The sequence below is a fragment of the Indicator indicator genome, chromosome 3 (genome assembly GCF_027791375.1).
Source record: "Indicator indicator isolate 239-I01 chromosome 3, UM_Iind_1.1, whole genome shotgun sequence".
Taxonomy (NCBI): Eukaryota; Metazoa; Chordata; class Aves; order Piciformes; family Indicatoridae; genus Indicator; species Indicator indicator.
Window position 1 is genome coordinate 10,381,084 of NC_072012.1, and position 27,561 is coordinate 10,408,644.

Here is a 27,561-nt window from a genome sequence, read left to right on the forward strand (position 1 = left end):
ACCATACAGATGCCACTATGGCTATGACCACACAGGTGCCTTCTATGACCATGCAGGTGTCGCCATCACCATCACCATGTAGGGGACCCCATGACCATGCAAGTGCCTTCATAGCCTGACTGTGCAGGTATCCCCATGCCCATGGTCATGCAGGTGCCCCAATAACCAAGACCACACAGGTGTCCTCATCATCATGTAGGTGCCCCCATGACCGTGAACCATGTAACTGTCCCCATGCCCATGACCTTGTAGGCGCCCCCACAGCCATATGGAGATGCTGAGGACATGGTGGGATCCCCAAGAGCATGGAGGTCTCATCTCACCAGTGATCTTGGCCGTGAAGGGGCTTCCAGGGATGTGCTTGTCATCGAAGCGGACAATGATGTTGTAGTCCCCAGGGGCGGTGGGCAGGTAGGACACAGTGCAGGTCCCATCCTTGTTGTCCTGGCAGGTGATCTCTGCTTTGGAAGGACCTTCCACAGCCAATGAGAGTCCACCTGGGGTGGCACAAGGTGGGTGTCAAGAGGCATTGGGGTTCTCCAGCCCCTTCTTAACCCTTTCTGGGAGCATTGGGGCTGGTCTCCAAACCCCTCCCAGATCCCCCAGTGACCTCCTGTGGCCACCACTCACCCTCCCCAGCATCCTTGGTGACGATGGTGAAGGTGCAGGGCTTGTTGACCATGCCATGGCTCAACCCTGGCCCGTAAGCACTGACGTGACGGGGGTTGATGGCGTCCACGTAGAACTGGAGAGGACTCCCTGGAGACACAGTGGGGACAATGCTCAGGGGACCCCTCACACCATGGTGGGTGAGCTCCTCAACCCCATGGATGCTCAGCCAGGGTGAGGTGGCATCATCCTTGCTCCAGTGCCTCCCACATCAACCCTATGATGGTCTCCAAACCCCATGGTGACCATTGCGGTCTCCAAATCCCACGAAGGTCCATCAGGGCCCCGACTCTGCACCTCATGGTGCTCATCATGGTCTACCCAACCCATTGTTCCCATAAGGACCTCCCAGTGGTCCCCAGTGTTCTCACCAGGGATGTGGTTGCCATCGTAGCGGATGTCCATCTCGTGCAGGCCCTTCTCGGTGGGTGCATAGCGCACCGTCACCGTCCCGTCCTTGTTGTCCGTGATGTTGGGTCTGGCCGTCTTCCCTGAGGGCATCCTCACCTCCCCTGGGGCCACCAAGTCAGCCAGGGACTGGCTGGTGCCCCACCATGCCCCACATCGTGTCCACCCTGTGTCCCACCCCCTCCCATACCTGTGATCTCCCCCTTCTGCACGGTGAAGGGGATGACGAGGTTGAAGGGACGGAGGTTCTCGGTGGTGGCAGGTGGCTCCTCTGTGGCCTGGTGCCATGGGGCAAAGAGGAGAGGTGAGAACCATGGCACCCCATCATGGTCCCCAAACCCTATGATGGCCACCATGGCGATCATCACAGTCTCCAAACATCATGATGGCCCATCACAGCTTCAACTCTCTGCCTCATGGTGCTCATCACGGTCTACCCAACCCACAGTGCCCATCACAATCTCCAAATCCCATCATGGCCTATTGTGGCCCCAAAACTTTGCCACCTCATGGTTCCCATTACAGTTTTTCACCCCCATGACGTCCACCATAGTCCCAGTTCTCTACCCATTGGTGTCCATCATGGTCTCACAATCCCACAATGTCCACCCTGGTTCCACCTCTCTGACCCATGACACTCATCAGGGTCTCTACTCAACGATGCTCAACATGGTCTCCTAAATCTCCACCCCATGGCTTCCACCATAACCCAACCTTTCTGCTCCATATGCCCATTAGAGTCTCCCAACCTCATGGTGTCCACCATGGTCCAAATCTTTTGGTGTCCATCATGGTCTCTCAGTTTCATGATGTCCATTGTGGTCTCCCAACCCCATGCTGTCCACCATGCCCCCATCCTCTTGGTGTCCATCATGGTCTGCAGACTCCATGGTGCCCACCAGAGTCTCCCAACCCCATAGTGCTCACCATGATCCCTCTACCCCATAGCGCCCACCACAGCCCCAACCCTATACCTGCTGAGCCCACCAAAACCTCCCAGCACCACAGCTGCCACCATGATCTCCCAACCCCACGATGCCCACCACAGCCTCTACCCACCACCCCAGATCCTCAGGCCCACCCACCATGACGTGGAAGGGGCTGTTGGGGACGTGCTCTCCCCCGAAGCGGATGGTGATGACATATTTCCCGGGCTCGGGGGCGGTGTAGTAGATATCGAAGGTCCCATCGTGATTCTCCACCACATCCACGTCCAGTTCTGCCCCGTCAGGTGTGGACACCTTGCAGGTCACCTTCCCTTGACCAGCAGCTTTGGCATCCACCGTGATCACCGTCTCCTCCCCGATCTGGATGGTGGGACCCAAGCAGGCACCTAGAGGAGAAGGTTTTGGGGTGGAGGAGGAGGTGGTCATGGTCACGGTGGACCCACAACCCAACCCCAGCTGTCCCTCCCCCACCACCATCAGCAGCAGAGGGCCCCCCGGTGCCACTTACCCAGTCCATGGCCCCCAATGGATACTGCAAAGAGAGACCAGGGAGAAGCCATGAGGTGTGGGGCAGAGTTGGGGAGCTCCAGGGGGGGACTTTGGGAGTGGCCAGGGGGCTCCGGGGGGCCAAAACGTCCTGCTCTGAGCTGGAGGGGACCCAATTGTCCCCACGGCATCGTGGGGTGGGGAAGGGAGGGGGAGGTGGGAGAGGATGGGGTTGGGTAGCTGTGGGGCAGGGCGTGGGGGGCAGCTGTGGGGTGGCATGGGGCAGCAGAAGGAGTCTGGGGGGCGGCAGAGGGATGCTGTGGGTCAGCTGTGGGTCAAAGATGAGGGTGCCAGGGGTCAGTGTGAGGATGCCATGGGGCAGCGGAAGGAATCTAGGGGGCAGCACAGGGATGCTGTGGGTCAGTGATGATGCTACGGGGGTGGCATGGGGCAGCAGTGGGAAGTCTGTGGGGTAGCATGGGGGAGGACAGGGATGCCATGGGTCAGTGTGAGGATGCCATAGGGCAGTGGACAATGCCACCATGGGTCAGCGAGGAGATGCTGTGGGTCAGTGGGGTGATGCCATGGGACAGCAGGAGGATGCTGCGAGTCAGTGGTGATGCTGTGGGAAGGCCGTGGGACAGCAGAGGGATGCCACGGGTCAGTGGGGCAATGCCAAGGTGCCACTGTGGGTCAGCGGGAGGCAGCAGAGGGATGGTGAGGGTCGGGGGGGGAGATGCCACGGAGACGCCACAGGGCAGTACCCACCTGTGACCAGGCACTTGCTGGCATCGCCGGAGGGCACAGCCAGGATGCGGAAGGGGGAGGCAGGGATCTCATCGCCGCCATACTTGATGGTGATGGTGTAGCGGCCGGGCAGGTCGGGCACATAGGACACCGTGTAGGTGCCATCGCCATTGTCCCGGATTGAGGCCTTCTTGGGCTGGCCCTCAGGGTCCTGTGGGGCACCAGAAAGCTCAGCACCCCGTGGCACAAGGGACAAGGCTTAGCGCCCAACAGATGGGTGGCAAAACACCCTGTGGGGCTCAGTACCCAACAGATGGGTGGCAAAGCACCCTGTGGGGCTCAGCACCCAACAGATGGGTGGCAAAGCACCCTGTGGGGCTCAGCACCCAACAGATGGGTGGCAAAGCACCCTGTGGGGCTCAGCACCCAACAGATGGGTGGCAAAACAGCCTGTGGGGCTCAACATCTCATGGCATAGGTGCTAGGTCACCATATGGGGCTCAGCACCCAGTGGATGGGTGCCAAGGCACACTCTGAGGCTCATCACCCAATCCCACGAGTGCCAGGGCACCATGTGGGTCTCAACACCCAATGGATAGGTACCAGATCTACAACATCCCATGGCAAGGGTGCCAGAGCACCCTATGGGGCTCAACATCTCGTGGCATTGGTGCTAGGTCACCATACCCATATGGTGCCCTGTGGACAGGTGCCAGGGGATCAACACTCCCTGGTATGGGTGCCACAGGAACGTACGGGGCTCAGCACCCCATGGTATGGGTACTAGATCACCACATGGGGCTCAGCACCCAATGTGATGGGTGCCAGAGTACCCTATGGGGTCTCAGAGCACCTTATGGGGCTCAGCATCGCACAGCATGCATTCTAGATCCTCAAATGGATCTCAGCACCCAATAGATAGGTGCCAAGGTACCCTGTGGATCTCAGCACCCGAAGGATGGGTGTCAGGTCTACATATAGGGCTCAACCCCCCATAGCAAGGGTACCAGAGCATCATATGGGGTTCAGGACCCAATGGATGGGTGTCAAAGCATCCTGTGGGGCTCATCATCCCATGGCATGGATGCTGGATCCCCACATGGGGCTCAGCACCCAAGAGATGGTTGCCAGGCCACCCTCCAGATCCCACAAGACCTCCCATCATGCCATGACACAGGTGCAAAACCGCTCTATGGATGCCCACCACTCCATCCCTTCCTGGAGTTCACCCCTTCCACCCTTCCCCAACCCCCCCCCCGTGGGTGCTGACCAGGATCTGGACGGTGAGGAGCCCCTCTCCGGCATCGCGGGCATCGATGGTGAACTCCACAGGCAGGCTGGCAGGGATGCCACTGGCACTCAGCCCAGGCCCACTGGCCCTCACCTTGCTGGCATCGTGGGCTGGCAGAACCTTGATCTTGAAGGGGCTATGGGTGGACACAGAGGTCAAGCTGGCACCTGGAACTATCCCCACCACCCCCACCAGCTGTCCCCAGCTTCACCCAAGGGTGGTGGTCATCACCTGCGGGGCACCTCCTGGTCGGCAAACTTGACGGCCACGGTGTAGGGGCCATCGGTGGCTGGGGTATAGTTGACCTTGTGGGTGCCATCACCGTTGTCACGGACCTCCACTGGCTCTGCCAGACCTGTGGGGAGAGGTCATCAGTGAGACAAGGTGACCCATGGGGTAGGACAACCTGCCCAGGGACATCTCACAGGGCAGAGCATCCTATGGAGCATGGGATCTATGGGGTTGGAGAGCCTTTAGAGAAGGACCATCTGTGGGCATCCATAGAAGAGGACATCCCATAGGGCAGGACACCCTGTGGATCTATGGGGTTGGACAACCTATGGAGAAAAACATCCATGGGCAGGACATCCCATGGGGCTGGACAACCTATGGAGTGTAGGATACACTTTGGAGAAGGACATCTATGGGCAGGGCACCCTATAGGGCAGAGCACTCCATGGAGCTGGACACTCTGTGGAGCAAGACACCCATGGGGCAGGACACCCTCTGGAGCAGGACCTTTATGGAACAGGACACCACATGGACAGATCAGCCCATGGGCTGATGACACCTCTCAACACCCCACCACATGTCCCCACATACCAGAAGGTCCCAGCACTGTGACCTCGAGGGGTGCCAGCCCTGCGGCACTGCAGTCCACCGTGAAGGTCTGGGGCACCCTGGCCCTGACGCTAGGGCCCAGACCTGGCCCTGAGCACTTGACCTTGCTGGGGTCCACCACGTCCTTCACAGGCACCCTGAAGGGGCTTCCTGCAGAAATGGGGGTGGGTCAGCGTGGGCACGGGGTCAATGTGACCAAGGGGTCAACATGGCCATGGAGTCAGCGTGGGCATGGGGTCAGTGTGACCAAGGGGTCAACGTGGCCATGGAGTCAGCGTGGGCATGGGGTCAACATGGGCACAGGGTCAGAGTGGGCCCATGGGCTTAACGTGGGTATGAGGACAGCATGGGCAGAGGGACAGCATGGTCATGGGGTCAATGCATCCCTGAGGCCAACATGACCACAAAGATACCAAAGCCATGGTCATGAAGGTGGCACAGTGTCGATGTGGGCATGGAATGAGTGCAGCCATAGCATCATCCCATGGGCCTGGGGTCACCGTGGGGTTGGACATCAGGCCAGCACAAGCTCTTCCATCCATCAGCACCCAGGGACCCAACTCCTCCTCCCCACCACCCTGATGGGTACCGCAGCCCCCCAGGGGCCCTCTGTCACCCCAAGCTCCACTACACACCAGGGATTGGGTGGCCACCAAAGGTGATGTTGACGTCGTAGTCACCAGGCGTGAAGGGGATGTACTCCACTGTGCAGCTCCCATCCTTGTTGTCCTTGCAGGACATCTTGGCCTCAGAGGGACCCTCGATGGCCAGGCCCAGTCCCCCGGTGCCCGCACCCCTGGGGACATGACAGCACTCAGGGACACTGCCAGGGGTGGCCTGGCCGCCTGGGGTAGAGGTGGCATGTCTGCGGTGGGTCCTCAAGGGGATCACCTCCATGGCAGGTAGATGGAGATGCCAAGTTGGTGGAAATGGGATGGAAGTGCCACCTCCATAGCAGGTAGATGGAGATGTCGGTTGGGTGGCAAGGGAATGGAGGTGCCAGGTTGGTGGCATGAGACAGAGATGCCAAGTTAGTGGCATGAGATGGAGGTGACACAGCCATGGGAGTGGATGGAGGCGCCACATCCATGGGATGAAGATGCCAGGTTGGTGGCATGAGATAGAGGTGACAGCCATGGGAGGGGACAGAGATGCCACATCCATAGGAAGGGATGGAGGTTCCAGGACGGTGGCATGAGGCAGAGGTGGTAGATCCCTTGGAGGAACTGGAGGTGGTGGGCTGGTGGTGGCTGGGGGTTGGTGCCCACCTGGTCTCCACGGTGAAGCGGTTGGCCTTGCCAACCAGGCCACCCTCCAGGCCGGGCCCATGTGCCCGCACGCGGCTGGGGTCACAGCCCTCTGCCACCCCAACGCGGAAGGGACTCTTGGGGACAGCCACGTCGTCATAGGTCACCTCCACCCGGTGCATGCCTGGAGACAAGGGACACCACATCACCCCCTGCCCACCACGGAGGTTGGGGGGGGTGGGTTTGTGGGAAGGGGAAGGGTGGTTTTCAGGGGGTTTGGAAGCTCTTTGGTGGGGTTTTGAGGGTATCTCAGGAGTTTGGGGGTCCCGGTTGGGCTTTTGAGGGTATCCCAGGGAGCCTGGGGGGTCCCTAGTTGGGGTTTTGGGTGGTCTCAGAGGGGTTGAGAGTCTATTGTTGGGGTCTCAGGGAGTTTAGGGGTATATGGTTGGGAGTTTTGTGTCCCTGGTTGGAGTCCGGAGCAGCTCAGGGGGCTGAGAGGTAGCTGGTTGGGACTTTGGGGGTGATCTCAGGGGGGTTGGAAATGGCTGAGTGGGGCTTTGGTGTCCCTGGTTAGGGTTGGAGGCATCTCAGTAGGTTTGAGGGCTCCTGATTGAGATTGTGGGAGTCCCTAGTGGTGTTTTTGGGTCCTTTGGTGAGATCTGGGGGCTTGGGGGTCCCTGTTAGGCGTTTGGAACATCTCAAGGGGTCCCTGGTTGGAGTTTTTTGGGTAGTCTCAGGGGGTTTGGGTGTCCTTGGTTGGAGTTTAGTGACCCCTGGTTGCGGTTTTGAGAGGACTTAAGGGGTTCTGGGGTTCATGGTTGAGGTTTGGAGGACTTGGGGAACCTTGGGTTGGGGTTTTAGAGCCTCATGGGGTTTGGAGGTCCCTAGACAGGGTTTTGAGGGGACCCCCAGGGGCTTAGTCATCTCTGGTTAGGGTTTTGGGAGGGTCCTTCGAGAGAGGGTCAAGGTCCCTTGGTGAGTTTTTGGGAGTTTTAGAGGTCCCTGCCTAGGTTTGGAGATACCTCAAGGACATTAAGGGAAGGTTGGATGCCCCTGACAGGGGTTTTGAGGGCTCTCAAGGGGTCTGGAGGTTCATAGCTAATAGCTAAGCTTTTGGAGGGTTTCGGGGTCCATGGTTGGAGCCTGGGAGCTTGAGGACATCTCAAGATGTTTGGGGCTCTCCGGTTGGCATTCTGGGGGTCACTCAAGGGGGCTCAGGAGGTCCATGGGGGGTCCCTCACCGTCCTCGTAGGGGGTGTAGTCCACACGGTAGGTGCCATCCCCGTGGTCGGTGACGTAGGTCTCCGTGGTGGCCCCCGAGGGGTTGACCACCCGGGCCTTGACGTGGGCACCTCCCACCTTGGTGAGTGCCCGGGCGTCCACCGTGAAGTCTGTGCCCACCTCGCGCAGCACCCCTGCGGCACAGCACCCTCAGCACCCAGCCAGCACCACCGCCGGGGCGAGGGGGGCATGGGGAGGGGAGGAGGAGGAGGAGGAAAGGAGGCAGGGGGAGGAAAGGAGGAAAGGAGGCAGGGGGAGGAAAGGAGGCAGGGGGAGGAAAGGAGGCAGGGGGAGGAAAGGAGGCAGGGGGAGGAAAGGAGGCAGGGGGAGGAAAGGAGGCAGGGGGAGGAAAGGAGGCAGGGGAAGGAAAGGAGGCAGGGGGAGGAAAGGAGGCAGGGGGAGGAAAGGAGGCAGGGGAAGGAAAGGAGGCAGGGGAAGGAAAGGAGGCAGGGGGAGGAAAGGAGGCAGGGGGAGGAGGAGGAGGAGGAAAGGAGGCAGGGGGAGGAGGAGGAGGAGGAAAGGAGGCAGGGGGAGGAGGAGGAGGAGGAGGAAAGGAGGCAGGGGGAGGAGGAGGAGGAGGAAAGGAGGCAGGGGGAGGAGGTGCCCGGGGGAAGAGATGGACATGGAAAGGAGGTGTCCAGAGGAAAGAGGTGCCCCTGAGGATGCCCATGGGGAGGAGATGTCCATGGAGAGAAAATGTCCATCCAAAGGAGAGATGTTCGTGTGGAGGACATGTCCACAGGGGTACCCAATGCAAGAAGGTGGTACCCCATGGGGAAAAAAAGCCCACTGAGGGGATCCATGGAGAGGAGATGCCCATAGGGAGATGGTGCCCATAGGGATGCCCACTGGGAGAAGGTGGCCATATAGGTAAGATGCCCATGGAGACACTTGCAGGGAGAAGACACCCACAGTGGTATTCTTTGGAAGAAGATGCCCACAGGGATGGAAGTCTCATGAGGATGCCCATGGGAAGAAGATGCCCATGGGAATGCTCAGTGGGAGGAGGTGCCCAGAGGGATGGGATGCCCATGGGGAGGAGGTGCCCATGTTAGTGGCCACAGGGATGGGATGCCCATGGTGATGGCCAGAGGGAGGAGATGCCCATGGAGATGTCCCTGGCTCTCACCTCTCGGCTCCACGCCTTTGCCATAGACCTTGACACCACTGGTGTCCACAGCTGGGTCAATGGTGACCCGGATGGGGAACTTGGGGACGGGATGTCCACCGTACTTGATGGTGATGGTGTAGGAACCGGGGCAGGCCGGGGTGTAGGTGATGGTGTAGGTGCCATCCCGGTTGTTCTGGATGAGGACCTCGGCTTTCACCCCAGCTTCCGAGATGATCTCAATGGTCAGGTCGGCGTCCCCAGCTTTGGAGCAATCCACCATGAAGGTGGCCACCTCACCAGCTTTGCCCCGCTCCAAACCAGGCCCGCTGGCTGTCACCTGAGGAGTGGGATCGCAGAATGGGTTGGGTTAGAAGGTATCTTGAAGGTCAGCAAGGCCAACCCTGAGCCCAGTGCTGCCAGGGTGCCACCAAACCATGTCCCTCAGCACCACGGCTTTGAAATGCCTCCGAGGATGGGGACCCCACCGCTGCTCTGGGCAGCCTGGGCCACGCCTGGACAACTCTTTCGGTGAAGAAATTGTTCCTCAAGTGCAACCTAAACCTCCCCTGGTACAACTTGAAGCTGTTTCTTCTCATCCCACCACTTGGGAGAAGACCATCCCTGACCTGGCCCCAGGCTCCTCTCAGGCAGTTGAAGAGAGCCAGAAGGTCTCCCCTCAGCCTCCTTTTCTCTAGGATGAAACCTCCCCACCTCAGCTGCTCCTCACAAGTTCTCCAGACCCTTCCCCAGCTTTGTTGCCCTTCTCTTGACTTCCTTCAGGCCCTCAATGTCCTTCTTGGAGTGAGGAGTCCAAAACTGACCCTAGGATTCTAGGCATGGCCTCAGCAGTGCCCAGCCCCAGAGGGACAATCCCTGCCCTACTCCTGCTGGCCACACCATTGCTGATCCAGGCCAGGCTGCTGGTAGCCTCCTTGGCCACCTGGGCACACTGTTCTCATCTCCAGCTGGTTCTCAACCACTCAACCACCCCAAGTCCTCCTCCCCCAAGGTGTTCCAACCACTCATCCCACCTTGTTGGGATCAAAGACGGGGGTCACCACAGCCTTGAAGGGGCTTCCAGGGATGTGCCTCTCAGCAAAGAGGATGTTGATGGCATAGTCCCCAGGCTCAGTGGGCAGGTAGGAGACGGAGCAGGACCCATCCCCGTTGTCCTGGCACTCGATCTTGGCCTCACAGGGACCTTCCACAGTCAGCCCCAGGCCACCGGTGCCAGCGCCTTTGGTGTCAATGGTGAAGGGAGCCGGGGTGCCCACGCGGCCACCCTGCAGCCCTGGCCCATAGGCACTCACCTGGGGGAGGACACAGGGGTTAGGGGCAAATGGGGGTTGTGGGGGTGGTGGAGACAGGGATGGGGTGGTGGAGACAGGGATGGGGTGGTGGAGACAGGGATGGGGTGGTGAGTGATTTAGATGGTTATGGTGGTGGTGAGGTTGCTGAAGGCAGTAATGGCAATGGGAGTGGTGGTGGAGATGATGAAGGTGTTGATGATGATGAAGGTAGCAATGGTGCTGGGGGTGCTGGGGGTGGTGGGTATGCAGAGGTGTTCTAAGCATGCGAGGACCACACATGGGCACCACAAGCGTGCAAAGAGCATGCAAGGAGTGTGCAAAGGCAGCCTGAAGGTGCAAGGACCACACCTGGTCAGCCTGAGTGTGCAAGGACATGCCCAGGCCCTATGAACATGCAAGGAGCGTGCAAGGACCAGGCATGGTCACCGTGAGGGTGCAAGGAGCAGGCAAGGCCCACGTGAGCCACAACCCCACCAGCCCCATGCGGCACTGTGCACCCGCAAGGGCCCAGGGGGTGGTGGTCAGACCCCTCCCCAGACTGACCTTGGTGGGGTCAGGGGGCAGCAGAGCCTCCAGCGGGAAGGGGCTGCCAGGCACGGGGTGTCCGTCGTAGGTCACCTCCACCTTGTAGGGTCCCTCCTCAGGTGGTGTGAAGCTGACAGGGTGGGAACCCCCCAGAGGGGCAGGACCCACAGAGCAGGGGATGGGGCGGCGGGAGGGGCCAGTGACCTTCACCTCCACCTTGCCCTGGCCTCCAGCTCCTGAGGTCTCCACTGTGAACTCCTGGGCTTGACCCACCTCCACCTCTGCCGGGAGAGGGGGACATGGGGTGGTCAAGGGGGCACCTGGCACCCAAGGATGTCCCCCCAACCCAGGGTGCACTCACCCCATGGAGAACCCTGCAGACAGGAGATCCAACAACCCACCAAGGTACCACCACCCCATGGAAGGCCCCAAACCCAAGAGTTTCGTACCCCATCAAGAGGAGGTCCCACAACCCACCAAGGTGTCACCACCCCATGGAAGGCCCCAAACCCAAGAGTTTCATACCCCATCAAGAGGAGGTCCCACAACCCACCAAGGTGTCACCACCCCATGGAAGACCCCAGATGAAGAGTCCCACACCCCATAGACAGGAGGTCCCACAACCCGACCAAGGTGCCACCAGCACCCAATGGTGTACCCTCCACCTCAGGGTGCACCTACCCAATGAAGAACACCATAGAGAGAAGATCCCACCAAGGTAGTACAACCCCATGGAAGACCCCAAGCTCTTGGATGTCCTTCCCCCTTAGGTGCCCCCCACCACCCTTGGGTGCCCTCAACTTACTGCTGTTGAGCCCCTGCACCTTGACCTTGCCAAGCTGCAGTGGGGGGGCCACGGTGACAGGGAAGGGGCTCTTGGGGATCTGGTCCCCTCCGTAGGTGACCACCACAGCCAGAGGACCCTGCGGGTGCAACCCCACCTTAGGGTGCTGCCAGGGTAGAGGGGTGCCCACCAACCCCCACCCACTGGGGGGGGGGGGGGAAGGGGGCTCAAAATGGGAGTGCTATGGGGATGTGGGGTGGAATAGGGGCACTCAGGTGTTAGGTAGGGGTTGGGGGGACCCATGGGTGTTCTGTGAGGGGTATGGAAGGGTTGGGAGGACCCTTGGGTGCTCTAAGGGGTACATGGGGGAATTTAGGGCACCCATGGGTGCTTGGGTGATGGTCTGTGGGTCCTTGGAGTGCTTATATGAGATCAGGTGCCCATGAGTGTGCCCACATGGGGTGCCCTTGGGCGACATCACCCCAGGTGATGGGGTGCCTATGAGGGAGACCATACGGAGTGCCCATGTAGGATGGGCTGTCTATGGGTCCCCATATGGGATGGGTGCACCTCTGGGTGCTCCTATCTGGTGCCCCTATGGCATGGGTGCCCATATGGTTGCCCATACAAGATGTCCAGCTAGGATGGGTGTCCCTGCAAGATGTTGGATGAGGTGCCCTGTGGGCATCCATATGGGATGGGGGTGCCCCTATGGGATGCCTGTATGGGATGGGGGGGCCCATATGGGTGCCCCTATGGGGTGGGTGCCCCTCTGGGTGCCTACAGGTGGCAGGTACCTGCTGCAGAGGGGTGTACTTGACAGTGTAGGAGTAGTCATGGTTGTCGATCACCTCGAAGTCCCTCACAGCTGGGCCAGGTCCTGACCCCCCAAACTGCACGTCCAGGGGGGCCTTGCCAGCGCCCTTTGTCTGCACCGTGAAGTGGGTGGGCTGCCCCACCTCCACCCCTGCCCCACAGAGTGTCAGCACCCATTGTTGGTACCCATGGACCCAGCCCCACCTCCACCCCTGCCCCACAAAGCATCAGCACCCATTGTTGGTACCCATGGCACCCAGCCCCACCTCCACCCCTGCCCCACAGAGTGTCAGCAAACATCACTGGCACCCATGGCACCCAGTCCCACAGACCCTGCCCTATAGCACCCAAATCCATAGCACCCAGTCCTATAGCAGCCATGGCACCTTGCCTTATGGCACCCACAGCAGGCACCTTGCCCCATGGCACCCAACCCCAAAGCACCCAAGGTCCCTACCTCTCAGCCCCCAACCTCTTGGCACCCAGATCTGTCCTACAGCACCCAGCTCACAGCACCCAACCTCATGGGAACCAGGTCTTCTGTCCTACAGCACCCAACCCCCTCCAGCACCCAGGGTCTCTGCCCTACAGCACCCAACCCTCCAACACCCAGGGTCTCTGCCCTACAGCACCCAACCCTCCAGCAGCCACAGACCCAACCCTCCAACAGCCAACTCCATAGCACCCAAGCCCCAACCTTTCCCTGTCCCCTCACCTGTCCTGTTGAGCCCAGGTCCCTCAGCTTTGACCTTGCTGGCATCATGGGATGGGTCCACCTTGATGCGGAAGGGGCTGCTGGGGATCTCCTGGAAGGGGACAGGTGGTGACACGGTGACACAGAGCAGCAGAGCCCCACCACCCTTTGTGACTTCAGCAGGCAAGGAAGGGGACACTGAGGGGCCACACGATGTGTGAGGTGGGTGACCAGTACCTGGTTGGCAAAGAGGACCATGATGGTGTAGAGCCCAGCTCCTGGTGGGGTGTACTTCACTGTGAAGGTGTCATTGTCATTCTTGATGATGTCAAAGTCAATGTCAGCCTCCAGTGGTCCCACCACCCCTGGGGCACACTTGATCCCGATGCTCACGTCGCCTGCGGGGTGACACCGCTGTCAGCACCCACCCCGGGGGGCACCATGGGATGGGGCAACCAGGAATGTGGGGGTGGACTAAGGGGACCAGGAGGAGGGATGAAAGACAAGGGATGCAGGAGAAGGACCAGGGTTGATGGACCAGGAGGAGGGGATGCAGGAGAGGGGATGCAGGAGAGGGGATGCAGGAGAGGGGATGCAGGAGAGGGGATGCAGGAGAGGGACCAGGGTTGATGAACCAGGGATGAAAGACAAGGGTTGATGGATGAGGGATATAGGATATGGGTGTCACATGCAGAGGGGTCCCCATGAGACCCTCCTCGTGGGGACCCACCCTGCCCAGCCTCGCTGCAGTCGACAGTGAAGTAGGTGGGCTCGCTGGCCTTCAGCCCTGTCTTCTCCACGCCTGGCCCGTAGACCTTCACCCTGCCAGGGTGGCTGCCCTCACCCACGTTCACCTGCAGGCATAGGGAGTGTCACCAGTGGGCATCCAAGGTGCATCCCATGGATCTGGGACTCCTGACCCCAACCCCAGCACCCCAACCCCCTGCAGATTTGGCACCCTGCCTCCATCACCCATGAGAACCCTGTCTCCATGGCCAGCATCCCATCCTGTGTCCAACACCCTAAAGGCCTAGGACCCCATCTCCACATCCATCACCCTGTAGGATCCCTATCTTCACCTCTGGAGCCCCATCCCTATGGGACCCTCACCACCCCAGGGACCCCACTTCCACCCTAGCACCCACTGCCCCATGGACCTCCATCTCCACCCCTGGCACCCCATCCTCATGGGGCCTCCATCCCCACCCTGGCACCCCTTCCCCACCACCCACGGGAGCCCAACCCCCATGGCACCCCAACACCCTACATGCCTGACATCCCATGGGACCTCCATCCCCCCCACACTCCATAGGTCTGGGACCCCCATCTCCATTGTCCATCACCCCAAGGACTCCCTTGTGGCCACCCCAGCCGCCCATGGACCTCCCACCACGGCACCCACCCTGAAGGGACTGCGGGGGGTGGTGACACCTCCCCAGGTGACAATAATGGTGTGCTTGATGGCCTTGGTGGGCATGTAGACACAGTGGTAGGTGCCATCCCCATTGTCCTTCACCTTGATGTCGATGGGGAAGCCCTCGGCATCCTGAGGGGACCAGGAAGGGAGTGAAGGGACCCAACAGCACTCAGTGGAGCCCAACATCACCCAGTGATGCCCAAAGGCACCCAATGGAACTCAACAACATCCAATGGTTCCCAAAGGCACCCAATAGAACCCAACAGCACCCAGTGATGCCCAAAGGCACCCAGTGGAACTCCACAACATCCAATGGTTCCCAAAGGCACCCAATAGAACCCAACAGCACCCAGTGATGCCCAAAGGCACCCAGTGCAACTCAACAGCACCCAGTGATGCCCAAAGGCACCCAAGAGAACTCAAGGACACCCAATGGAACTCAAGGCTGCCCAACAACGCCGAATGGAATTCAATGGCACCCACTGGAACTCAAGGGCACCAAACCACACCCAATGGAATTCAGTGGCACCCAACAGCACCCACTGGTACTCAAGGGCATCCAGTGCCATTGAGTGGAACCCAAGGGCACCCAGTGACACCCTACCTGTGCATAGAGCTTGAGGGGCCCCTTGCCAGCACCGCGGGTGTCGATGGTGAACTCTGCCGGCCTGTCCACGATGCAGCCGTTGGGCTCCAGCCCTGGCCCAAAGGCCTTCACCTGTGGGTGGGGGTCAAGGATCAAGGTAGCACCCACCCCACACAGCACCCAGGAACGGGTGAGGGGAGCAGTGCTTGGGAGGTACAGCAATGGTCAATAGCACCCATGGGTGCCGGTGGTGCATTAGGGTGCCACGGGGCAGAGCAGGGTTCCATGGAGAGGAATGGGGCATTATGGGGCACAGTGGGGTGCAGTGATGTCCTATGAGGCATTGTGGGATGCAGGCGGATTCTGTGGGGTGCTATGGGGCACAGCAGGGTGTCTTCAGGTGCAATGGGAGTCTGTGGGGGGCAATGGAATTCTGTGGGTCTCTATGGGGTGTTACAGGTGCAGTAGGGGAAACAGAATTCTAGGGGGTGCAGTGGGGCTCTATGGGACACAGTAGGGCTCGATGGGGTGCTATGGAGGGCAACGGTATTCTGTGGGGTGCAGTGAGGCTCTATAGGGTATTATGGAGCTCTGTGGAGTTCTGGGGGTTGCAATGAGGCTCTGTGGGATTCTGTGGGCTTCTATGGGTTGCAGTGAGGCTCTATGGGATTCTATGGGTGGCAGTGAGGCTCTATGGGATTCTATGGGTGGCAGTGAGGCTCTATGGGATTCTATGGGGCTCTATGGAATTCTGTGGCATTCCATGGGTTGCAGTGAGGCTCTATGGGATTCTATGGGGCTCTATGGAATTCTGTGGCATTCCATGGGTTGCAGTGAGGCTCTATGGGATTCTATGGGGCTCTATGGAATTCTGTGGCATTCCATGGGTTGCAGTGAGGCTCTATGGGATTCTATGGGGCTCTATGGAATTCTGTGGCATTCCATGGGTTGCAGTGAGGCTCTATGGGATTCTATGGGGCTCAGTGGGGTGCAATGAGGCTCTATGGGATTCTAGGGAGCTCTATGGGTTGCAGTGATGCTCTGTGGTGTTCTCTGAAGCTCAGTGGGGTGCAATGAGGCTCTGCAGGGTGCTGTGGGTCTCGGTGGGGAGCAGGGTACCTTCTCCGGCCAGGAGTCGTTGGGGGCGGGCAGGATGTGGGCGATGAAGGGACTGTCCTTGATGTCCTCGTCGTCACACACCACGTGCACGGCGTACTCCCCGGCCTCCGTGGGCCAGTAGCGGACGTCGCAGGAGCCATCCCCCTTGTCGTCACACTCGATCTTGGCCTGCGACGGGCCCTCGATGGAGAAACCTGCGGGGGGACACCGACGACGTGACATCGGCCCCCAGGGCACCGCCCCCATGGCAGCACCGCCCCCAGCTGTGTCTGTGTCGCCACGGTGGTGACACTCAGCTGAGTCCACCATGGTGTCACCCAATGTGTCGCCACGGCGGTGACACTCAGCTGAGTCCACCATGGTGTCACCCAATGTGTCGCCACGGCGGTGACACTCAGCTGAGTCCACCATGGTGTCACCCAATGTGTCGCCATGGTGGTGACACTCAGCTGAGTCCACCATGGTGTCACCCAATGTGTCGCCACGGCGGTGACACTCAGTTGAGTCCACCATGGTGTCACCCAATGTGTCGCCATGGCGGTGACACTCAGCTGAGTCCACCATGGTGTCACCCAATGTGTCGCCATGGCGGTGACACTCAGCTGAGTCCACCATGGTGTCACCCAATGTGTCGCCATGGCGGTGACACTCAGCTGAGTCCACCATGGTGTCACCCAATGTGTCGCCACGGTGGTGACACTCAGCTGAGTCCACCATGGTGTCACCCAATGTGTCGCCACGGTGGTGACACTCAGCTGAGTCCACCATGGTGTCACCCAATGTGTCGCCACGGTGGTGACACTCAGCTGAGTCCACCATGGTGTCACCCAATGTGTCGCCATGGCGGTGACACTCAGCTGAGTCCACCATGGTGTCACCCAATGTGTCGCCATGGCGGTGACACTCAGCTGAGTCCACCATGGTGTCACCCAATGTGTCGCCATGGCGGTGACACTCAGCTGAGTCCACCATGGTGTCACCCAATGTGTCGCCATGGCGGTGACACTCAGCTGAGTCCACCATGGTGTCACCCAATGTGTCGCCATGGCGGTGACACTCAGTTGAGTCCACCATGGTGTCACCCAATGTGTCGCCATGGCAGCGACCTTCAGTCCTTGCTTCCATCAAAGTGTCACTCAGACTTTGCCCATGTCCCCAAGGTTGTGTCACCCCAATACACCTCCATATGCCCATGGTGGTGACCCTCAGTTGATTCCACCATGGTGTGCCTTGGCCTGCACCCGTATCTTCACCATGGTATCAAAAATACGTCACCAGGTTGGTGATCCCCAGTCCTTGTCTCCATTCAGTCTTTGTCCATGACTCTGGGATGATGCCATCCCATGTGTGTCCATGCCTGTGTCCCCATGGTGGTGACCTAGTCTCCACCATGGTATTCCTCAGCCTCTGCCCATGTCCTCACCATGGAGGCATCTGCTGTTTTCCCAGGTCCCCAGTGTGGTGCCACCCCATATGTTGTGGGGGTGACCCTCAGTTGACTCCATCATGGTGTTCCTCAGCCTATGTCCATATTTCCACTTTAACTCAACTTTATGCCCACATCCCCACCACGATGCCCCCCATCCTGTGCCCGCGTCCCCAAGGTGCCACCCACTCTGTGCCCACCTCCCCAAGATGTCCCTGGGGTAGGTTGAAATTTCCTCCCCACATTACCCACACCAGACTAGCTCAATTTGGAAGCAAATGAGGCTGTCCACCACAGTCCCTTAGTCCATCCTTCTGTCCCTACCATGGTGCTCTCCAGTCCATACCCACATCCCCACCACCGTGTCCTCCATCACACCCTCACATCCTCACCATGATACCACTCAATACATCCCCCCCATGGTGCCCCCCACCCCAAGTCCTTATCCTCAGGCTGATGGCCCCACCCATGGGTGCCCCTCTTACCTAGGGTGCCCACTTCTGTGCCAATGGCCTCCACCACGAAGTCTGCTGACTTGCCTACCACTCCTCCCTCCAGCCCTGGACCCCAGGCTCGAACCTTCTGGGTGCCCGGCGCGGGAGCCACCATCACCTCGAAGGGACTGTAGGGATAAGAGGAGGTCATGGGGTTGGGGGGTGCAAAGTGGGTCAGGGGGTCACCCATGGGTAGATGGGTAGGGGGGTTCCAGCTGACCTGCGGGGGATGGCATAGCCACCCCAGGTGATGGCCACCGTGTACTTGCCGGGCACCATGGGGTGGTACTCGCACTCGTAGACTCCATCACCCACGTCCCGAACCTTCACCGGCTCCTCTGTGCCCTCTGGGTGGGGTGGGGTGTGTCAGATGGGGGCAATACCATAGTGCCCCCTCGCCCATCCCCACTGCAAGTCATGGACATCCCTCCATGGAGATCACCAAGGTGTCCAACCAACCATGAAACCTTCACAAGCGTCTTCGTAGTGCCCACCAGCCATGCATTATCCCTATGGACCCCCTTATGGGTGCCACCCAACCATGCACCACCCACAGACTCCTTCAGGGGTGCCACCCAACCATGTACCACCCACGGACACCTTTATGAGTTCCATTCAACCATACACCACCCACAGACTCTCCTTCAGGGGTGCCACCCAACCATGCACCACCCACAGACACCCTTACAGGTGCCACCCAACCATGCACCACCCACAGACACCTTTATGGGTCCCCACCAACCACAGACACCCTTATGGGTGCCACCCAACCATGCACCACCCACAGACACCCTTATGGGTGCCACCCAACCATGCACTACCCCCATGGACATCTCCTGGTGCCCCCCACCCCCCTGGCCCCACTCACTGGGTCCCTTGATGAGCACCCGCAGTTCTCCGGTGCCAGCGCCCTTGGTCAGCACCCTGAAGTCTGCCACCTCCTGCACCCTGACGCCCTTGGGCTGCAGCCCACGGCCGGTGGCCCGGCACGCCGAGGGGTTGCACGCTGCCACGGCACGGCACCGTGTCACCCGTGGGTCACAGCCCAGTGCCACCACCCCTGGGTGCTGGGAGCGCCCAAGGATGGGATTGCAGGGGTGTGGGAGCAGAGGGGGAGGGGATGTGAGGTTCTCAAGGGTGTAAGGAACTCGTGGGGACACCCTGGGGACAAATGGGTGCCATAGGGACCCCAAGGGTGCCAAGGTGCCATGGGGACAACCTGGGAACATGTGTGCCATGGGGTTCTCCACGGATATAAGGGACCCAAGGGGAGACCTTGAGGACAAATGAGTGCCACAGGGACCCCAAGGGTGCCAAGGGGACAGCCTATGAACATAAGAGTGCCATGGGGTCCTCCGTGGATGTAAGGGACTCACGGGGACACCTTGGGGACAAATAGGTGCCATAGGCACAGCTTGGGGATGCCACACTGTCCCCAGGGGCATAAAGGTGCCACAGGGCCACCCTGGGGACAGAAGGGTGCTTTGGAGGCCCCAGGAGCATAAGGGACTCCTGGGGACATCTTGGGGACAAAGGGGTGCTCTGGGAATACTGCAGGGTGCCAGGGTGCCATGGGACAACCTTAGGGCCATGGATCACTACAAGGTTGCCAAGAGGCCATCATGGCCACCAATGGGTGCCATGGGACTGCCACTTGGCACCAATGGGTGCCATGAGGACACAGCGGGGGACACAGTGGTAGAGGACCTGGCAGTGACCCCTGGGGTGGGCCTCACCTTCAGCCACGTTGACAGTGAAGGGGCTCTTGGGGATCTGAGCTCCAGCGTAGGTGACACAGATGGTGTGTGGCCCCTCCAGGACGGGGCGGTAGGTGCAGCGGTAGATGTTGTCCCCCTTGTCCTCCAGCATCACCTCCACCGTGTCCCTCCGACCCTGAGGGTCCACAATCACCACCCCAACATCTCCTGGGCCAGCTCCTGTCAGCGGGAGGACATCAGCTCAATGCCACCAGGTCATGGCCATGCCACCAACCATGCCACCATGAGAACATGCCCTCAGAGACACCAACCATGCTAGCATGAGAACATCACCTCAGACCCACCAACCATGCCACCATGAGAACATAGTCCTCAGAGCCACTAAACCAAGCCATGGTGCTACCACCATGAGAACATGGTTCTCAGAGTCACCAACCATACCTCCATGAGAACATAGTCCTCAGAGCCCCCACCCATGCCACCATGAGAACATAGTCCTCAGAGCCACTGAACAAAGCCATGGCCATGCCACCATGAGAACATGGCCTCAGAGCCACCAACCATGCCACCATGAGAACATCACCTCAGAGCCACCAACTATACCACCATGAGAACATGGTCCTCAGAGCCACCACAGCCACACCACAGCTCCATGCCACCCCCACCCCATGTGCCCCGTGCCCACCTGCAGTGTAGATGTCGAAGTAGGTGGGCTTGTTGGCCACGTTGCCCACGGGCTCCAGCCCTGGCCCACGAGCTGTCACCTTGTTGGCATCCCCCGAGGCCATGGCCACGTTGACCCCAAAGGGGCTCCTGTCGATGTTCTGCCCCGCGAACAGCACGGTCACCTGGGGGACATGGGTGTCAGGGGGGGCCACGTCCTGCCCTCGCCACCTAGAACCCCCCCAACCCACCTCCTGCCCCGTGTCTTGGGTGCTGGGGGGCACCCAAGGTGACCTCCAGGGGCAGGTGCTCACCTTGTGCAGCCCCCCAACCTTGGGGACATAGGTGACGCTGTAGGTCCTCTTCTTGTCGTTGTTGGGCACCACCTTGGCCTGGAGGAGATTGGAGGAACCCTGAACATGTAGGAGGTGGACACCCCCCCCCTCCCCCCCCACTTCAGAGCTGGAGAGCTCCAGGGAGGTCAGATGGGTGCCAGATGGGTGGCCCCCACCCTACCTACCTCCTCAGTGTGGCCTTCAGGGTCCTCAACATAGACCAGGACCTCTCCCATCCCTGCCTCCAGGGTCTCCACCGTGAACTGCGCTGGCTTCAGCACCACGTTCCCCTGGGGCTCAATGCCTGAGGGTGCCCAGGAGGGGTCAGGGGGCACCCTCCCTGGCATCCCCCACCCCATGATGGGCACCCAACCCCTAGGACCTACTCAACACCCCCAGCTTGGGACCTTCAGGTAGCCCTTGTAGGTGGCAGAGGGGGCTTGGGCATCTCTAGGTGTGGAGAGGACGCTGGGGTTAAAGGGGGTCCTTGGGCATGGGTTCCACCTAGGGGGTACCCCAGGATGTCCCTGGGCATGGGTGGAGCCTTGGAGGATCCCTGGGCACAAGGGGGACCCTGGGGACTGCAAGGATGTCCTTGGGCATGGGTGGCACCTTGGAGGACCTTAAGGTGTCCCCTAGGCATGGAAGAGGATAACCCTTGGCGACTAAGAAGGTGCCTGGTCACGGGTGCCACCTTGGGGGTGTCCCTGGGCACGGGTGGCACCCTGGGGGTGTCCCTGCTCTTCCCCTGGGTACGCAGTGGGGAGGTGCCCCGGGGTTGGAATGCTGCCCCTGGGCTTGGAGGTGCCCCACGACATCCTGCGTGTCCCCCCGCCCCGGTCCCTGCCAGTGCCATACCAGGGCCGTAGGCGCGGGCACGGCCGGGCTGGGGCTGATGGGCACGGATGGGTGCCCCTGGCTTGAGCTTGGCCTTGGGGAACTGGGACAGGTAGGTCATCACCGAGTGCTCATCCACGTTAGGGTCCACGATCTCCTCGGGGGCGATCACCTGGAGGGGACACCCCGACACTCAGCACCCCTCCTGGCACCTCTTCTCCCTCCCTCCACACACCAACACCACCCACAGAGAGACCACCCGGACCCACGGACCTCCCACCAGGGACCACCGCTCCCAGGGACCCTCCTGCACTCCCAGGGACCCTCCAGAGGCTCCTCTGCACCCCCAAAGACACCCCAATACCCAGGGACCCCCCCCACTAAGGGACTCTCCAGCACCTCCCAAGGACATCTCCAGGTCCAAGGATCCCCCACCAGGGACCTTCCTGCTCCCCAGGGACCCTCAAGAACCCCCCCAGACCCAGACACCCCACCAGAGCCCCCACCCAGCACCTCCCAAGGAACCCCCAGACCCCTTCCAGGACCTCCCAAGGACCTCTCCAGCCCCAGGGACCTCCCAGGTGACCCCTCTACAGAGACCCCTTTCCAGAGACACCCCCACACACACCAAAAGACCAACTCATCCCCCCCACCCCTGCACCCTCAGGGTTGTCCCCCCCACCCTTAGGGACATTCTGGGGACCTTCCTCCTCTGCACCCCCAGGATCTTTCCCATCGCCAAGGACCCCTTCAGGGACCTCGCTGCCCCATACCCAACGACCCCTCCCGTGGGACCTCTCCAGCCTCCCTGGCACCCACTGGCACTCCCAGCCCTCCACCCCCACCCTTTCCCCATCCCCTACATGGGGACACCAGCCCCTCCCAGTGCTCCCAGTACCTGGGGGACCCCCAGCCAGTCGTCCGCCTGCTGCATGGCCTCCCGAGCGTTCTGCACTGGCTTGTTGGGGTCCCAGCTCTCCCAGTCTGGGCACAGACCTGGCATGGGAAGAAGTGGGGGGTGGAAGGGGGTCAGATGGGTACCCCCCGGGGTGGGACCAGCACCCAACTGCCCATCCCCCTGCCCTTTAGAACCTCCCAGTGCCCACCAGTGTATTTCACTCCCCCCCCCCACCCCCGAGAGCCCCCTCCCAGCATTTTCTAATGCCTCCCAGTAAGTCCCCACTGCACTCCAGGATCCCCCCAGCATCCGCCAGTGGCCCCCAGTATCTTCCAGTGCCCCCAGCATCTCCCCCAGTACCCCACGCCAGCACTGTTTGGGGGGGTGTTGACCCCCATTACCACTGCCGCACCCTGTCCCCAGTGCCCCTTGAGCACTGGGGTGCAGCTGCCCCCCCCGCACCCCTCACCATAAGAGTACCCCCTCATGGCCCCTATGCCCACTAACTGGGGGTGCCACTGCCCCCCATGCCCAGTACTGGGTACTGGGGGTGCCATCTGAACCCCTGTGCCCACCATGCCCAGAGCACCCCATGGCCACCTAGCAGGGGGCAAGTGCCCCTTAAGCCGCTGTGCCCCTCACACCTCATAACTGGGGGTGCAATTGACCCCATACCCTGTGCCCCCCATGCCCACTACCAAGGGGGTTCAAGTGCCCCCCAATCTCCTCTGCCCCTCATGCCCCCTTGCAGGAGGCGCAATTGCCTCCCCCAGTACCCAGTGCCCCCCATGCCCACCTACCAGTGTGCCCAATTGCCCCCCCCGCCCCTTCCGTGCCCACTCACCGGGCGCGCAGTTGTCCACCAGTGCCCCCAGTGCCTTCCCGTCCTGCCAGTCTCTGTTGAAGTTGGTGATGGGCAGCTGGGGCACCTTGTTCTGGATCCAGCCCAGCAGGCGCTGCTTGGGCGTCTGCCGGCGGGCATCCTCCTCCTCCTCATCCTCCCACATGGGCATGGAGATGGAATAGTGCAGGATCAGCGTCCAGATCAGCCCCAGGATCAGCTTCAGGTTCCCGTCCACGATGGCTTTGCTGTCTGTGGGCACCCCCAAGGCGGCAACGTTGGCACCGTAGGGACACTGCCTTGGCACCGCAGGGAGCCCTCGGTAGCGCCGGTGCCGGCCCGGAGATGTCTGCCAGGGCACCCGCAGGGTCACCGCCACCCCGCTGCCAGGTCGGGCACATCCCGAGGGTCCTTGCTATCCTGGTATCCCTGGCACCCATGGAGTCCCTGGTACCCTGGTGCCAGCTTGGGGACATCTCAGAGCATGCACAGCACGTGCAGGATGCCCACTCTCCTGGCACCCACAGGCTTCCTGCCACCCCACTGCCAGGCTGAGCCCCCCAGAGCAGCCAAAGCACCCACAGGGTCCCTGCTAACCTGGCATCCTTGGCACCCACAGGCTTCCTGCCACCCCACTGCCAGGCTGAGCCCCCCAGAGCAGCCAAAGCACCCACAGGGTCCCTGCTAACCTGGCATCCTTGGCACCCACAGGCTTCCTGCCACCCCACTGCCAGGCTGAGCCCCCCCAGAGCATCCTTGGCACCCACAGGGCCCCTGCCACCTTAGTGCCAGTCTAAGTACACCACAGAACCCCAGTACTAGGCTGAGGCACCTCAGAGCATCCCACAGCACGTGAAAGGTCCCCACTATCCTGGCACCCCGCTGCTATGCTGGGGACACCCTGGGGCACCCACAGGATCCCTGCCACTCCACTGCCAGCTTGGGCACAGCTCAGGACACCCATGACACAGGTCCACACTATCCTGGCTTCCCTGGCACCCACAGTGTCCCTGGCACCCCACTGCCAGTCTAGATACACCCCAGCAGCCCATTGCCAGGCTAGGGACATCATGTGGTACCCCCAGTGCCAGACTGAGGACATCCCAGAGCACCCGTAGGATCCCTGGCACCCCAATGCCAACCTGTGCCCACAGTCTCTCTGGCACTCCAGTGCTACCCTGAGGACATCCCAGAGCATCCATGGTAACCCAGCACCGGGTTGAGGTACCCCTGAGCACCCACAGAGCCCCTGGCACCCTACTGCCAGCTTGCGGACATCTCAGGGCACACACAGCACATGCAGGGTGCCTGCTATCCTGGCATCCCTGGGACCCACAGGGTCCCTGCCACCCCACTGCCAGGCTGAGGCCCCCAGAGAACCCACAGTGTATGGCTGGGCCCCACTATCCTGGCACCCACAGGGTCCCTGGCAACCCCCAACTGGGCTGGGGGCATCGTGTGGTGTCCACAGGGCTTCTGAGACCCCACTGCCAGCCTGGGGACATCCTGGGGCACCCACAGAGTCTCTGGTACCCCAGTGCCATGGTGGGGGCACCCACAGGGCACCTCAGCACCCAGGGAACCCTCACCAGCACCCTGGGTGTGCAGACTCAGCCTCTCTCCACCCATCCATGTCCTCCACCCTTGCACACCCAGCCCCACGTGTCCATCACCTCCACCCTTCCACACTCATCCCCATCCCCACGTGTCCCTCACCCCCTGCCCCCCATCCTTGCTCTTGCACACCCATTGCTCATCCTCACGTGTCCATCACACCCATTCCCATGTGTCCATCACCCTTGTCCTTGCACACCCAGCTCCATCCTCACGTGTCCATCACACCCATTCCCATGTGTCCATCACCCTTGTCCTTGCACACCCATCCCCATCCTCACGTGTCCATCACCCTTGTCCTTGCACACCCAGCTCCATCCTCACGTGTCCATCACACCCATTCCCACGTGTCCATCACCCTTGTCCTTGCACACCCAGCTCCATCCTCACGTGTCCATCACACCCATTCCCATGTGTCCATCACCCTTGTCCTTGCACACCCAGCTCCATCCTCACGTGTCCATCACACCCATTCCCATGTGTCCATCACCCTTGTCCTTGCACACCCAGCTCCATCCTCACGTGTCCATCACACCCATCCCCATCCTCACGTGTCCATCACTCTTGTCCTTGCACACCCAGCTCCATCCTCACGTGTCCATCACACCCATCCCCATCCTCACGTGTCCATCACTCTTGTCCTTGCACACCCAGCTCCATCCTCACGTGTCCATCACACCCATCCCCATCCTCACGTGTCCATCACTCTTGTCCTTGCACACCCAGCTCCATCCTCACGTGTCCATCACACCCATTCCCATGTGTCCATCACCCTTGTCCTTGCACGTCCAGCTCCATCCTCACATGTCCATCACACCCATCACACCCATCCCCATCCTCACATGTCCATCACCCTTGTCCTTGCACACTCAGCTCCATCCTCACATGTCCATCACCCTTGTCCTTGCACACCCATCCCCATCCTCACATGTCCATCACCCTTGTCCTTGCACACTCAGCTCCATCCTCACATGTCCATCACCCTTGTCCTTGCACACCCATCCCCATCCTCACATGTCCATCACCCTTGTCCTTGCACACTCAGCTCCATCCTCACGTGTCCATCACCCTTGTCCTTGCACACCCATCCCCATCCTCACATGTCCATCACCCTTGTCCTTGCACACCCATCCCCATCCTCACATGTCCATCACACCCATCCCCACGTGTCCATCACCCTTGTCCTTGCACACCCATCCCCATCCTCACGTGTCCATCACCCTTGTCCTTGCACACCCATCCCCATCCTCATGTGTCCATCACCCCCATCCCCATCCTCACGTGTCCATCACCCTTGTCCTTGCACACCCAGCTCTATCCTCACATGTCCATCACATGCAGCCTCATCCTCACGTGTCCATCACACCCAGCCTCATCCTCACGTGTCCATCACCCTTGCTCTTGCACACCCAGCTCCATCCTCACGTCTATCACACCCAGCCTCATCCTCACATGTCCATCACCCTTGTCCTTGCACGCCCAGCCCCATCCCCACGTGCCCATCACCCCATCCTTGCCCCTTCACCCCATCCCACCTCCTCCATCTCCCCAACCTCCCCCCTGCCCTCCCCCCGGCTCACCGATGGAGACCAGCTTGATGTGCTCCCTCTCCAGGAACTCCAAGGCCACCGAGACGTTCTCCAGCTTCATCTGTCGAAAGTTGGGGCGGGGGTGGTACTTGCGGCCCATCTTCTTCTGGCTGAGGACCTCCAGCAGGGCGATGAGGCGCAGGCCGTCGCTCAGGTCCTTCTGCAGGTCCCCGATCCGCTTGTTGACGCACTTGAGGTGCTCGTTGCACCAGCGGGTGAAGGTGTTCTGCTGGATCTTCTTCCACGGAGCGTCCTCGGCCAGGTCCTTCTCGGTGGCCGGCAGCTCCTCGGGTTCCTCCCCCGTCTGCGGCTCGTAGTTGGAGTTCATGGTGGGCGCTGCGGGCTGGCTGCTGCTGGTGCTGCTGGTGGTGGGTTCCTGCTAGGGGGGGCTGTAGACCACGCTGGGGGTGGATGGCCTGAGGGTGGAGGTCCTGAGTCACTCCCGGTGTCCTCAGCAGGGGTTCTGGGTCACTCTTGCTGCTCCCAGAGGGGATCCGGAGTGGGGTGTTGGGGTCCTGGGTAGGGGTTTTAGGGTCACTTTTAGACCCACTTTAGGGTGGGTCAAGGCGGGTCCTGCGTGGGCAGTCGGTTCTGGATTGCTCCTGGAGGTCTCAGTGGGGGTCCTGGGTGTGGTCCTGAGTCACCCTTGGTGTCCTCTGAGGGGGTCCTGAGGTCCTGGGTCAATCCTGGTGCCTGGGTTGGAGGTCCCAGATCAGTCCTGGGGTCCTAAAGGGGTCCCGAGTCAATGCGAGTGCCCCGGGTGGGGTCTCAGTTCCCGGTGGTAATCCCGGTGGAGTCCCGGGGTCCCGGGTGGGGGTTCCGGTAGCAGTTCCCGGTGGCAGAGCCGGTTCCCGGACTCGCTTCCCAG

General features: G+C 60.7%; 1 protein-coding gene across 1 annotated transcript in view; it reads right to left on the reverse strand.

Annotated features, from left to right (window-relative positions):
- The window catches only part of FLNC (filamin C), a 39,735-nt gene extending 12,708 nt beyond the window's left edge, over positions 1–27,027 (reverse strand). The window contains exons 1-35 of the mRNA XM_054399595.1: positions 26,685–27,027; positions 23,494–23,742; positions 22,650–22,747; positions 21,773–21,923; positions 21,100–21,218; positions 20,894–20,971; positions 20,602–20,764; positions 19,935–20,135; positions 19,067–19,204; positions 18,419–18,545; positions 18,190–18,326; positions 16,279–16,472; positions 15,178–15,291; positions 14,559–14,702; positions 13,887–14,010; positions 13,394–13,554; positions 13,178–13,268; positions 12,444–12,613; positions 11,668–11,785; positions 10,881–11,143; positions 10,059–10,337; positions 9,046–9,364; positions 7,877–8,050; positions 6,657–6,819; positions 6,024–6,184; positions 5,371–5,538; positions 4,780–4,903; positions 4,528–4,684; positions 3,279–3,468; positions 2,533–2,556; positions 2,163–2,410; positions 1,268–1,355; positions 1,041–1,181; positions 631–759; positions 324–497 (exon numbers count right to left, since the gene is read on the reverse strand). Of these exons, the coding sequence (XP_054255570.1) occupies positions 324–497; positions 631–759; positions 1,041–1,181; positions 1,268–1,355; positions 2,163–2,410; positions 2,533–2,556; positions 3,279–3,468; positions 4,528–4,684; positions 4,780–4,903; positions 5,371–5,538; positions 6,024–6,184; positions 6,657–6,819; positions 7,877–8,050; positions 9,046–9,364; positions 10,059–10,337; positions 10,881–11,143; positions 11,668–11,785; positions 12,444–12,613; positions 13,178–13,268; positions 13,394–13,554; positions 13,887–14,010; positions 14,559–14,702; positions 15,178–15,291; positions 16,279–16,472; positions 18,190–18,326; positions 18,419–18,545; positions 19,067–19,204; positions 19,935–20,135; positions 20,602–20,764; positions 20,894–20,971; positions 21,100–21,218; positions 21,773–21,923; positions 22,650–22,747; positions 23,494–23,742; positions 26,685–27,021 (5,716 nt within the window). The 5' untranslated portion in view covers positions 27,022–27,027. The remainder of the gene's footprint in view (positions 1–323; positions 498–630; positions 760–1,040; positions 1,182–1,267; positions 1,356–2,162; positions 2,411–2,532; positions 2,557–3,278; positions 3,469–4,527; positions 4,685–4,779; positions 4,904–5,370; positions 5,539–6,023; positions 6,185–6,656; positions 6,820–7,876; positions 8,051–9,045; positions 9,365–10,058; positions 10,338–10,880; positions 11,144–11,667; positions 11,786–12,443; positions 12,614–13,177; positions 13,269–13,393; positions 13,555–13,886; positions 14,011–14,558; positions 14,703–15,177; positions 15,292–16,278; positions 16,473–18,189; positions 18,327–18,418; positions 18,546–19,066; positions 19,205–19,934; positions 20,136–20,601; positions 20,765–20,893; positions 20,972–21,099; positions 21,219–21,772; positions 21,924–22,649; positions 22,748–23,493; positions 23,743–26,684) is intronic.
- Between the last annotated feature and the right edge of the window lie 534 nt (positions 27,028–27,561).